Genomic DNA, 13519 nt, shown 5'->3' with positions numbered 1-13519 from the left:
TGTGTGTGTGTGCTGTGTGTGTGTGTGTGTTGTGTGTTCATCTCTCGCCCTCTTCGCTCACGCCCCCCGAAAACCCAGGAAGGCAGCTTGGTGAGAGGGAGTGTGTTGCATGGAGCTAAAATAATTAAAACTATATTGTCTTATACCCCCTGCTTCCATGATTCTCCCTGGTCCGCGTGGGTGTTGTGGGTGTCGTGTGTGTGGTTGTGTGTGTGTGTGTGTGTGAGATTGGTGTGTGTTTTGTTTTTGTGGGGGTGAATTAGCGTAAAGTTCAATTTTGTGTGTGGTTCATGTTCCCCCTCACCTTGGACTTGTACCCATCCTCAGACTCATCAATGTTTGGAGGCGATGTTCTCGTACGGCCGGATGTCCTTGAGGGCGGCGTCCAGGTCAGGCCTGCGGTATGGTCACCTCCATCTTCATCTGCTGGGTCTGGAACTCACTGCCCTCCTGGAATCTCCTGAAACACGCGCAGAGCAAGTGAGATTTACTTTTTTTTAGGCCTCTAAATAGCAGGTTGAATCCAAAAAAGATATGATGAAGCATGGATCATCATGAAGGCCATGACTGTGGTTGATCATCTCAGCCGCTGCATCTACTCTCATAGTAGCTTCTTGAGGAACTCATCTCATCCCATCAAGAGACTCAGACATGCTTCCTCTCCAGCTCACCAGGCGAGACAGAGTGGGCATCCATCCAATCCAGGTTTCAGATCAAACTGTGTTCTAGTAACGAATTCATCAACCCCAAACAGGTTAAACAAATCTTTTGGCTGATCAGATAACTTAACAGTGAGTGGGATGCATACAGTATGTATTATCAACAATGCAATCGCATGCAATATTGTTGTTTGTCATACGTATCTTTAGTTTGTGTTCATTAGCGCACACTGTATACACCGTACCTTTTTTTTAACTGAAAACAAGGCATTTCTTTAGAGTAGTTCAGATTAGTCCCTCGCCGTTTCGGTCGTTTGTTTCCATTTGGTTCCTACAATGATTGTAGGACTTAATTTGATCCGCTGTTGCAGGGGAATTGCCTGCAATGCAGACAATTTAAAACTTGTAGTGTATTTGAAGATTTAAAGGCTTCTGAAGTTTGAAATTTCCACTTTAATTTTAGACTTGAAAAAAACCCTACACAAAATGCTCCATTAATTAGAATTCACATTAATAATTCACATTTCCTGTTTCTGCAGGATTACTTTTCCTGCTGTAGCACAGCTGGCTTAACATTCAAGATCCTACATCTGTAGTGAAAACCCATGATTTCACGATTCCACAGGAGTAAATTGTAATCATAATAAATCAGACCTCATCCAACCAAACAAGAAGATGTCCACTGGTTATGCAGGGCTTATGAGGAAAGGGGAAGCTTTTGGGTGGACATCACAACCGGCGAGCCAAATGTGATTATCCAGGCTGAGTATTGTCAAATCCAGACTTTTACCGTCAACTATTGACCTCGTCTGCCAATATATGATCTGGTGTGACATTGTGATGGTTTGAGTCTAGGGTGTCGTTTTACTATGCGGGAACGACAAGCAGGTGCTCTCAGCCTCAGATCTCTTCTGAATTCTCCTCTCCCAGTCTGTAAGAAGAAAATACAAATACAAGGAGAAATATTTATTAGCAATCATGCAATAGCCTATGGAAATTCATGTTGTAGATTCAAATATACTATTTATGGAACTCAGATCTCCACCTTAGAAATACATAAATGGAATGGAAATTCCTAGTAACTCTTATGGCAACTTCAGAACTAATTTGAATATCGTTCACAATAACTTTGGTTATAAGTTAGGTCTTCCGTCCAGCTCTGGACAAGGAAGCTGAAGCCTTGGGACAGGATGGAACACAGTGCTAATTGCATAAGTGCTATCTGAGGGTTTGTCCCAAAATCGTAAGCTATTCCCTACATAGGGACCTCTGGTCCAAAAGTTGTGCACTTATAGGGAATAGGGTGCTTTGGATGCAGACCTAGTATGCTCTGGCTGGGTGTCCTAGGTCTCCTCCTCCCAGAAAAAGAAGCATCCAGCTGGCAAAAAGCCTCTGGATCAATTGGTAATTCACTGTCCTGTAAACAGGATTTGGGAGCGTATCGAAATGGGGTCAGCAGCTTGTACAATCCAAACAACATTTTGGCTAACTTACCAACTTCTTGGAGGTCATCTGGACACAATCCCTGTTTAAGCCTGACAGACTCTGGCCATATTCTGCCACCAAATCTATACTAGCGTAAGCCTAATATAGGTCTGACAGGTCTGACTAGCTTCCTCTTCCAAATGTCCAAATATACTTAACGTTTCAATACAGCAAATTTAAAGCGTTAAAAAATATAACGCCTGTTGAATTGATATTCGAATAGGTTTTTTAGACTACGTTTTTAACCCAGTTTGATAAATCTTTTTGCTTTTGCTATTAGTCATCCATAAAGACAGGGTCATAGAACACGAGTGTCCTCTTCCCTGTTGTCATGAGTCATCAAAATGATATCATAAGTCCAATGAATCATTCAGTACCACACCATATCCACTCTCTATCTACACATGAACTCACAGCAGGCTCGCTGGGGATTGCCTGTCCCTGTGGTCAGTCACTTGATTGCTTGGCGTGTGTGGCGGGAGGGTTACTGCAATGTGTGGGGCTTGCCTGCCTCACCTCATCTTTAATTCATGCCATGTCCAGGGGTCCTTTTTCCTAATGGGGGTCCCAGCACCGTCCCATCATCACAGGGGGACACTAAACATCCCCTAATGAGCCACTCTCATTGAGTCACATGATTTTTCCAGATGCTATTTTCTCCCAACGCTACAACTCCCCTCTTCCTCTCTACGCTCTTTCCTCTCTCATCCCCTCCCTACATCTTTCCTGGCTCATAGTGTCCGTCTAATCCTCCTCCTCTTCTGTCATTCTCTCCCCCTCCTCTGAGGCCAGGGAAAGGGACAATGGGGATGTTTGTGGCGTTTACAATGTAGTTAGTGGGTGTCTATCAGAAATTTGTAACTCAAATGGGGAAAAATACTGTTTCCCATAACGGTGTCTGGTTTCTTCTCAATTTGAGTTTAAAGGAAAAATATTGTGGTTCGGTTTGAAAGGGCTGATGAACTGCGTGTAATTTAAAATTAAATGTGTTATTGTCTATATTTACATTCCATGAATGCAGGAAGTTTCATCTTCCGTTTAAACTGCAATTTGTTTGATTTAATAAAACATATTTTATTAATATTTTTTCTGCCTCAACAGTTGCTGAGAATGTCCCATTGAAAGTTTGGTAAATAATTGTATAAATGGTCAAGTACGAAATGCTCTTTAATACTGTAGTGCCTGTTTTCCTTGTGTCCAATTAATTGCTTGGTTATGATATGCTGAAGCACTTCCATCTTGTTTTATGTTGGATCCATTCCTGTCCAAATGCCATGACATTTAGCGTGTTTGCGCCCAACACCACACCACACTGCAGAAAAGCACAGAGTGCGGTAGTAATGCTGCGTGCATCTTTGTGTTCATCTTCCAAAGTGCCACACCGCCAGCCAGCCAACCACTTGCTGGTTGAGTTTTTTGTTGGAGCGAAAGACCCCCGGGTCTGTATCGTGTGTTAAAAATCAGCCTATAATATATTGTGGTGTAAGGGTAGTTTTTAAAGATTAGGGGGGGGGGGGGGGGGGTGATAAGGAGGGTGTGGTGGTTGTGAAACGTCACAGAACCTGTACACAGTCACACACCCTGTCCCCTCCCCGACAGGCTCTGCCCAGAAAAACGTATCTATCAACATCAGAGCTAAAAAACTGCTAGTCTGCCAAACTTCTGAAATACACCCCTCTCATCGTTACACCCGCCCTTTTCAACACCACTACCTCCCAAAATCTCTCTAACAATCACTCATGAACTTCCCAAACAACCTGCCGCCCGCCCCCGCCTACTTCTTGCTCACAAATCTTTCTACGGTACGTCACCCCTGCACCCATGCACTACCCAAGCATCCTACAACCCTCCTACTTAACCCTCACTTCCCAAACATCCTTCTTACCCACCCCCCTCCCACTCTCTCCCTCCTTTACCCACTCTTTTGATAAGGTTCATGTCTTCGGCCAGGTTGTCCCTCTCCCACCTGTACTGTCCCTCTCCTTTCCCACGTGGTCCAGCTGGCGCCTCATGCATCCTCAGCCTCCTCCTGGAAGAGGCTCGTGGCCCGGTTGGGGCTGTCCCTCCTGCTGCTGACCCTTAAACTGGCTCAGCTCCTGCTGCAACCGCTGTTTCTTCCTGAGCTCCAGGTAGTGGGGACCTTGTCGATGAGCTGGCAAAAGCGGTCGTTGAGGTCCGCAGCCCACCTTCTCATTGCTGCGGGTGGCCAGGATCGGCATGACTGCGTCGGCCAGTGGAAGGAGACTACAATATGCATGTGCATGTGTGTTTTGTGTGTGTGAGAGTTTATGTATTGTGTGAGTGTATGTGTGTGTTGAAGTGTCAGTGTATGTGTGAGTCTGTTAAGTCCCAGGGTTCTTAGTTTAGTGATGCATTTGAAGGGCACTATGGTGTTGAATGCTGAGTTATAGTCAAGGAACAACATTCTCAAATAGGTGTTCCATTTGTCCAGRTGGGAAAGGGCAGTGTGGAGTGCAATAGAGATTGTGTCATCTGTGGATCTATTGGGGCGGTATACGTATTGGAGTGGGTCTAGGGTGTCTACGAGGATGGTGATGATGTGAGCCATGACCAGCATTTCAAAACACTTCATGGCTACAGACGTGAGTGCTACGGGTCGATAGTCATTTAGACAGGTTACCTTGGTGTTCTTGGGCACAGAGACTATGGTGGTCTGCTTGAAATATGTAGGTATTACAGACTGGGTCAGGGAGAGGTTGAAAATGTCAGTGAAGACGTGTGGATGTACTAATAAAATCTTTATTGGGGGGGCCTATTCTAGAGGGGGCTTCAGCACTGTTTCGCCCCTCCTTGGAGCTGCCCATGGGTAGTAATATGAGAGGAATACACATGAATGACAAGACAAACTCCATAGCTCTGTTCCATTTGACTTTAATTGCATTTGTATTGTTTTTAATTCTCTATAGCTGTCAGAAACACACATTCTCATATGTTCGCATAGCACATTTCCCTGTCAGGGTTTTGTATTTTGAGCAGAGTGCAATGTGCAGAGTATGTGGTGCAGCAAGTGCAGTATTCTACCATCAATCCCATTGGTGGTCCCGCTATACCGAGACATTTTCCCTTTCAAACGGTTCCTTATTGATGTCCACTGTCTCTCAAAGCTACATCAGATTGTGTCCTTCTACTGGAGAGAATGTCAGAGAAAAACTTTTTCTGTGGAGGGGTCACTAAAACCCTGTTGCTTTGTTATGCCACTTTCTATTTCCCCTTGGTGAACGATAAGTTCAGCTACAAAACATGTTATGTAAGGGATTTCAATGTAAATTAAGGCCTCAAGTGATGTATCAATAAAAATGTTTGATTTGCAGCAGGAGCTACTCAAGTTTGCGTTCATTCACTGCTTGATAGCACTATCGTGTCTGTGTATGCTCATGTAAGGCTCTCTTTGTCTTTTTTCTTCAATGAGGAATGATCGGTTATTAAAAGTAACCCCACGGTCACATCCTGTGACTAAGTTTGCTATCTAAGAGATTTCTTAAAGTTTTAACATTGCACAAATATCTACTACAGGCACTCTGCTCAACAGAAAATATCTGTTAAAGGGTGAAAGGTGAGAAGCAATTAAGGAGCTTTAAACTATTTATTTTACTTCTTGCTTTTCTTGTTTCCATCTTTTGTGTTGTATTGTTACATCTAAATGTGGAACAGGCGATTGGTACCTAACTATTCTAGTCATCCCTGCCATTTCTATCATGGTCCCTGTCATTCCTGCCATGGCTGCCATCCATCTCGCTCCTCTCCTTCTCCGTCTTTGACTCCTTCACCACCTGGAGGAATAGAAGAAGCGAAACAGACCTCAGTCAAATTACATCACTTACAGCAAGTGATGTATAGTGAAATTACACGGTATAGTAAATATCATCATGGAGATATGGAAAGTATGGAACACATTTTCTTGATACCAGGAAATGTTTAGAATGTTTACCTCTCCATCACGAGTCTCCACTGTCTTAATCACCACAGGCTTCCTTTTAGGGGTGTCTGGGGTGTGGTCATAGGCTATGAGGGGATAAGTCCGATTTAGTAACATTGATACAGTGCATGATCATTTATATCAATTTAATAAATTATGAACATGTTAAATCTAAAGATGATACTGACAAGTATCTGTGTATTTGCTTGGAGAAGGAAATAAAGTAATAGTAGAAGAGAGAGAAAAAAATACTAGTATTATTGGCAATATGATGTATCTCACCCCTATCACCACTACGGCCGTACTGGGAGGGATGCATGGGAACAATAATCCTAAAGAGAAATTAAGCAATAGGATGTTATCTCAGCAACATGTTCATAATCAAACACAAGTAAGGATGTCCTAACCCTTATCCTCCTCACCTGCTCTCCTCTCCCTCCAGCAGCTTGCGGTAAGTGGCGATCTCTATGTCCAGGGCCATCTTGACATTGAGCAGGTCCTGGTACTCCCTCAGGTGGCGGGCCATCTCGTCCTTTAGGTGGTGTATCTCCTCCTCCAGGCGACCCACGTTGTCCTGGTAGTTATTGGCCTCCATGCCAAACTGGCCTTCCATCTCACGCATCTGCCTCAGCAGAGCCTCGTTCTGAAAAATACACACATACTGTACATATGAGGACAATTGTTTTGGGAAGATTCTGTGGGAGATTTTTGGGGGAGGAAATTATGAGTGATTTTTCTCACTCGCATCATCCTCTACTTACATGCATGACCCACTTGGGTGATTCATGGCTGGCAGCCATTTTGGGCTAAGCCTGAGATCAATGTACTCTAGTTCCTCACTCAGCCAGTGTAAACTGGGGGTGATTACAGATAAATAGGAAGGTTCTGTGAGGCCTCACCGTGCTCTTCAGTGCATCGATCTCACAGTTGAGGGACTGCATCTGCCTCCTGTGCTCATTTTGCTCCTGCTTGGCCTGCCTCAGAGCATCAGTGTTACGTTTGGCAGAGTCCGTCAGGTCAGCAAACTTCGGTAGCACAGAAAGAACACACAAATAAGGACAGGTGTTACTCTGCGTGTGTGCATGCATGAGTGTGTGTGTGTGTCTGTGTATTGTTCCCCCCTCACCTTGGACTTGTACCACTCCTCAGACTCATACATGTTCTTGGAGGCGATGTTCTCGTACTGGGCCCTGATGTCCTTGAGGGCAGCAGCCAGGTCAGGCCTGGCAGTCTGTTCCACCTCCATCTTCATCTGCTGGGTCTGGAAACTCACCTGCACCTCCTGGATCTCCTGAGAAGACCGCAGAGCAAGTGAGAGGTTACTTTTTTTTAAAGGCCTCTAAATAGCAGGTTGAATCCAAAAAGATATGATGATGCATGGATCATCATGAAGGCCATGATTTGTGGTTGATCATCTCAGCGGCTGCATCTACCTCATCATGTAGCTTCTTGAGGAACTCAATCTCATCCATCAGAGACTCGATCTTCCTCTCCAGCTCCAGGCGAGACAGAGTGGCATCATCCACATCCTGGTTTCAGATCAAACTGTTATTAGTAAGTATTTCATCAACCCCCAAACAGGTTAAACAAATCTTATTGGCTTGATCAGATAACTCTAACAGTGAGTGGGATGCATACAGTATTATATCAACAATGCAATGCCATCAATATTGTGTTTTGTCATACGTATCTTAGTTTGTGTTCATTAGCGCACACTGTTAAAACCGTACCTTTTTTTTGAATGAAAACAAGCATTTCTTATTAGAGTAGTTCAGATTAGTCCCTCGCCGTTTCGGTCTGTTTGTTTCCATTTGGTTCCTACAGATGTAGGATCTTAATTTGATCACCCTGTTGCAGGGGAACTTGCCTGCAATGCAGGACATTTAAAACTTGTAGTGTATTTGAGATTTAAAAGGCTTCTGAAGTTTGAAATTTCCACTTTTAAATTTTAGACTTGAAAAAAACCCTACAAAAATGTCCATTAATTAGAATTCACATAATAATTCACATTTCCTGTTTCTGCAGGATTATTTTCCTGCTGTAGCAAGCTGGCTTAAATTAAGATCCTACATCTGTAGTGAAAACCCATGATTTCACGATTCTCAGAGTTGTAATGTAATCATAATAATCAGCTCTATCTCAGCCAAACAGAAGATGTCACTGTTATGCAGGGCTATGAGGAAAGGGAAGCTTTGGGTTGGGCTCTGACATCACAACCGGCGAGCCAAATGTGATTATCCAGGCTGAGTATTTCAATCAGACTTTTACCGTCAACTATTGACTCGCTGCCCAATATATTGATTTGGTGTACATTGTGATGGTTTGAGTCTAGGGTGTGTTTACCTTGCGGAAGACAAGCAGGTTGCTCTCAGCCTCAGATCTCTTCTGATTCTCCTCATCCAGTCTGTAAGAAGAAAATACATACAAGGAGAAAATATTTATTACAATCATGCATAGGCCTATGGAAATTCATGTTGTAGATTCATATTATCTATTTATGGAACCTCAGATCTCCACCTTAGAATACATAAATGAATGGAAATTCCCTATGTAACTCTTTATGGCACTTCAGAACTAATTTGATATCGTTCACAATACTTGGGTTATAGTCTAGGTTTCGTCCAGCTCTGGACAAAGGAAGCTGAAGCCTTGGGACAGGATGGAACACAGTGCTAATTGCATAAGTGCTATCTGAGGGTTTGTCCCAAATCGTAAGCTATTCCCTACATAGGGCTCTGGTCAAAAGTTGTGCACTTTATAGGGAATAGGGTGCCATTTGGGATGCAGACCTAGTATGTCTGGCTGGGTGTCATAGGTCTCCTCCTCAGAAAGAAGCATCAGCTGGCAAAAAGCCTCTGGATCAATTTGGTAATTCACTGTCCTGTAAAAGGATTTGGGAGCGTATCGAATGGGGTCAGCAGCTGCTACATCAAACAAATTTGGCTAATTACCACTTCTTGGAGGTCATCTGGACACACCCTGTCTTAAGCCTGACAGCTCTGGGCATTCTGCCACCAAAGTCTATACTACGTAAGCCTAATAGTAGGTCTGACAGGTCTGACTAAGCCTTCCCTTTCCTAAATGTCAAATATACTTAACGTTTTATAAGCAAATTTAAAGCGTAAAAATATAAACGCCTGGTTGAATTGATATTCGAATAGGTTTTTTAACCTAGTTTTTTAACCCAGTTTGATAAATCTTTTGCTTTTGTATTAGTCATCATAGGACAGGGTCATAGAACACAGAGTGTCTCTTCCACTGTTGTGATGAGTCATCAAAAATGATATCATAAGTCCAATGATATCATTCAGTGCACACCATATCCACTCTCTATCTAACATGGAATCACAGCAGGCTCGCTGGGGATTGGCTGTCCCTGTGGTCAGTCACTTGATTGCTTGGCGTGTGTGGGGGAGGGTTACTGCATGTGTGGGGCTTGCTGCCTCACCTCATCTTTAATTCATGCCATGTCGCAGGGGTCCTTTTTCCTAATGGGGTCCCAGGCACCGTCCCATCATCACAGGGGGACACTGAACATCCCCTAATGGAGCCACTCTCATTGAGTCACATTGATTTTTCCAGATGCTATTTTTCTCCCCACCTACAACTCCCCCTCTTCCTCCTCTACTGCCTCTTCCCTCTCTCATCCCCCTCCCTACATCTTTCCTGGCTCCATAGTGTGCAGTCTATCCATCCTCCTCTTCTGTCATCTCTCTCCCCCTCTCTGAGGCAGGGAAGGGACATGGGGAGTGTTTGTGCGTTTACATGTAGTTAGTGGGTGTCTACAGAAATTGTAACTCAAATGGGGAAAAATACTGTTTCCCATAACTGGTTGTCTGGTTCTTCTCAAGTTTGAGTTTAAAAGAAAAATATTGTGGTTCGGTTTGAAAGGGCTGATGGAACTGCAGTGTAATTTAAAATTAAATGTGTTATTGTCTATATTTACATTCCATGAATGCAGGAAGTTTCATCTTCCGTTTAATGGCATTTGTTTGATTTAATAAAACATATTTTATTAAATAATCTGCCTCAACAGTTGCTGAGATGTCCATTGAAAGTTTGTAAATATTGTATAAATGGTCAAGTAGAAATGCTCTAATACTGTAGTGCCTTGTTTTCCTTGGTGTCCCATTAATTGCTTGGTTATGATATGCTGAAGCACTTCATCTTGTTTTATGTTGGATCCTTCCTGTCCAATGCCATGACATTTAGCGTGTTTGCGCCCACACACACACACTGCAGTAAAGCACAGAGTGCGGTAGTATGCTGCGGTGCTTTTGTGTTCATCCTTCCAAAGTGCCACACCCCAGCCAGCCCACCACTGCTGGTATGGAGTTTTTGGTTGGAGCCGAAAGACCCCCGGTCCTGTATCAGTGTTTAAAATACAGCCTATATATATTGTGGTGTAAGGGTATGTTTAAAGATTAGGGGGGGGGGGGGGGGTGATAGGAGGGTGGTGGTGGTGTGAAAGTCACAGACTGTACACAGTCACACACCCTGTCCCCTCCCCGACAGGCTCTGCCCAGAACGTATCTATCAACATCAGAGTCTAAAAAACTGCTAGTCTGCCAACTTCCTGAAATACACTCTCAATCGTTACACCCCCCTTTTCAAACACCACTACCTCCCAAAATCTCTCTACATCACTCATGAACTTCCCAAACAACCGCCCCCCCCCCCCTACTTCTTGCTCACAAAATCTTTCTACGGTACGTCACCCATGCACCCATGCACTACCCAAGCATCCTACAACCCTCCCTTACCTTAACCCTCACTCCCCAAACATCCTTCATACCCCACCCCTCCCTCCCACTCTCTCCTCCTTGTCACCCACCTCTGTTTGATAAGGTTCATGTCTTCGGCCAGGTTGTCCCTCTCCACCTGGTACTGGTCCCTCTCCTTTCCCACGTGGTCCAGCTGGCGCCTCAGCTCCCTCAGCTCCTCCTGGAAGAGCTCGGTGGCCCGGTTGGGCTGTCCCTCCTGCTGCTGACCCTTAAACTGGCTCAGCTCCTGCTGCAACCCGCTGTTCTGCTGCTCCAGGTAGTGCACCTTGTCGATGAAGCTGGCAAAGCGGTCGTTGAGGTCCTGCAGCTCCACCTTCTCATTGCTGCGGGTGGCCAGGAACTCGGCATTGACTGCGTCGGCCAGCTGGAAGTCCACCTTTTCGTAGGTGAGACGGGGCGGCTGGGTGCTGGAGCGCTGGCGCTGCTGGTGGTGGTAGTTGGAGGAGCGAGAGGGCACCACGGGCGATATAGAGCGCATGTAGTGCCCGCTGGACATTGGCATGCGGGAGTATGAAGGCGAATAGGAGGACATCGAGATGGGGTTGGGGCCCCCGAATGTGCGACGGTAGGAGGTGGAGGCGCGTCCTGAAGGGTGGTTCATTGAAGGGTGGCTCATGGTTGATATTTGGTGGCCTGTAATTTTGCTAACTATCTATTTCGAACTATCTATCTCTCCTTACTGTCTCTGTCTGGTGGAGCCGAAGGTGCCTGGGAGCAGGGAGTGAAGCAACAGGATGTCCGACTGAGGAGTGCTGTGGCTTTTATACACACGAGCTGGACATCCCATCTGCCTTACCCCCATCCCCCGCTGCCTCCCTGCAAACACCCCCTCCTCAGCCACACCCTACTTCCCTCCCTCCTAGTCTCCAGAGCCCCTGCCTCCTTCCTCTATCCATCACTCCTCAACATACAGGCCACTCCCTGGCCCACAGTAGCAGGCCCTCTTCCCCCTATATTTTCTCTCTCTCTCTCTTCCATCTGCCCCTCCCTTTTGTCCATAGCAGGAGGCCAAACTGTTTCCCACGTTAATGCCTTTATCTCTAAAGATGTCCCCATCGCCAAGCCCACCTCCCCCTCCTCACCTTGACAGCTGATATATCCTTTGTAGGATGCTGTGTCTGCTCCCTGCTTCTTCCTTTTTTCAAATCATCTCCTCCTGTTGCTTTGTCCCACTCCTTGTCACTCTATCATCTGTCTTCTCTTTCACTGTTAATATCCTTCATTTATCTGTAATGGTACAGTAGATGTGCATAAGTGATATCATCAGCATCAATTATGTAAGACATTGGAAAGTTGTTCAACAAAGTACTTTGTCCAAATAAATCCAGAAACAGACATTTGTTTTATTAATCAGGTTCTTATATCACAAAGCTCATTTGGTTAAGACTGCAGAGCTGAATTTATTTCCTATTTCTCTCTCTTCCCTTTATTTCCACGGTAATGGAATACTATATTGATATTCTGGCAGGCAAGGGCTATGACTGTGCAATTTAATCCTGCATGACCGACTGGTTTAGAGTGATCTCTGTTTGAATCCTGAGGGGTGAGATCTACTCAACAGCTCAGCAGATTTCAGAACAACACTTTATTGTTCTTATATTTCAAATCCGGTCATGTCCTCTGAGCTCAGACACAATGACAATGTAAATGTAGTATTTTCATCTTTTTGTGGGTATTGTAGTGAGGTGCGTACTGGCGGCAGAGAAGTCAGGCGCAGTAGAGCGAAAACTGATTTACAACGGTTTTGTTTAATATCCATAAACCACCGTCAACAGAACAATACAATAAATGGGTCAAACAATACCCGGTAAATACCAGCATACCGTGCATAAGCACTACAAGAAACAAGTACCAACAAGGACATGAGGGGGAACAGAGGGTTAAATACACAACATGGAATTGATGGAATAGGAACCAGGTGTGATGGAAGACAAGACAAAACCAATGGAAAATGAAAAGTGGATCAGCGATGACTAGAAGGTTGGTGACTTCGAATGCCGCCCGAACAAGGAGAGGGACCAACTTCGGCGGAAGTCGTGACAGGTATTTTGTTCAAACTGAGACAAAGGGTTTTAGAAAAAATGTATATTGGTTGACCAGTCTAACTTTTATTGTAACAAAATTAATGAAATACATAATGCTTACTTTGCAGTACATGGGTAGGCTCTGGACTGAGTAAGCCTTGAGAATCTGAGGGAGAAGCAGCAGGTTTCCAAGGCGATAGACTTCTTCATGTGTTCCTCATGAGTCCAAGGTGTGCTGCTGCAGGACAGAGAATTAGTGGTCTGGTGACAAAGAATTTGGAAAGTGACTAGGAGGAATGCTAGCTGTCCGATAAGGTGTCATTAGCAAAAACCACCCCCCACTAATGACAAGGAATCTAAGAAAATAAGTCAAAATTGACATTCCAAACAATTGAGTCATATTCAAAATATACAGAAGCATAATATGTTGATAATGAGTGAAATAATAACTTCTTACTCTATTGAAAATGGTATACTACAGTGCCTATTGCTCAGTTGTTGTTCAGTGTTATTGTACTGCAGTGCATAGCCTCAAAGCAACATGTCAAAAAGTACACTGTGAAGTTCCAGGAAGCCTAAATGCATTCTATTGCAGTGGCAAATTAGTTGCCAGCTCTGTATGTTGGGTTG

At 44.4% G+C, this 13519-nt stretch overlaps 1 protein-coding gene, 1 long non-coding RNA gene and 1 pseudogene across 2 annotated transcripts in view; 1 reads left to right on the top strand and 2 right to left on the bottom strand.

The window, feature by feature from the left end:
• Positions 1-5223, bottom strand: part of LOC139028802 (plasticin-like) — a 7493-nt pseudogene extending 2270 nt beyond the window's left edge.
• Positions 1-13519, top strand: part of LOC139027965 (uncharacterized) — a 140291-nt gene that overhangs the window by 57879 nt on the left and 68893 nt on the right. The window lies entirely within an intron of this gene.
• On the bottom strand, positions 5021-11628 carry LOC111974171 (plasticin-like). Its single transcript, XM_024001847.2, has 9 exons — positions 10916-11628; positions 8425-8485; positions 7515-7610; positions 7208-7372; positions 6981-7106; positions 6504-6724; positions 6364-6413; positions 6094-6167; positions 5021-5935 (listed from the first exon to the last, which is right to left on the bottom strand). Exons 1-9 carry the CDS (start codon positions 11479-11481, stop codon positions 5837-5839), a joined length of 1458 nt encoding a protein of 485 aa, XP_023857615.2. The 5' UTR covers positions 11482-11628; the 3' UTR covers positions 5021-5836.

This window comes from Salvelinus sp. IW2-2015, linkage group LG1 (genome assembly GCF_002910315.2).
Source record: "Salvelinus sp. IW2-2015 linkage group LG1, ASM291031v2, whole genome shotgun sequence".
Taxonomy (NCBI): domain Eukaryota; kingdom Metazoa; phylum Chordata; class Actinopteri; order Salmoniformes; family Salmonidae; genus Salvelinus; species Salvelinus sp. IW2-2015.
Note: the sequence above shows the minus strand (reverse complement) of the source record. Positions and strands in the feature narration are given on the sequence as shown.

Coding starts and splice junctions, on each gene's coding strand:
- LOC111974171 (XM_024001847.2), bottom strand. CDS start 11,481: ATGAGCCACCCTTCAATGAACCACCCTTCAGGACGCGCCTCCACCTCC. Junction 7,373..7,514: donor TCAAGAAGCTACATGATGAG/GTAGATGCAGCC, acceptor CGGTCTTCTCAG/GAGATCCAGGAGGTGCAGGT. Junction 6,414..6,503: donor CTGGAGGGAGAGGAGAGCAG/GTGAGGAGGATA, acceptor ATTTCTCTTTAG/GATTATTGTTCCCATGCATC.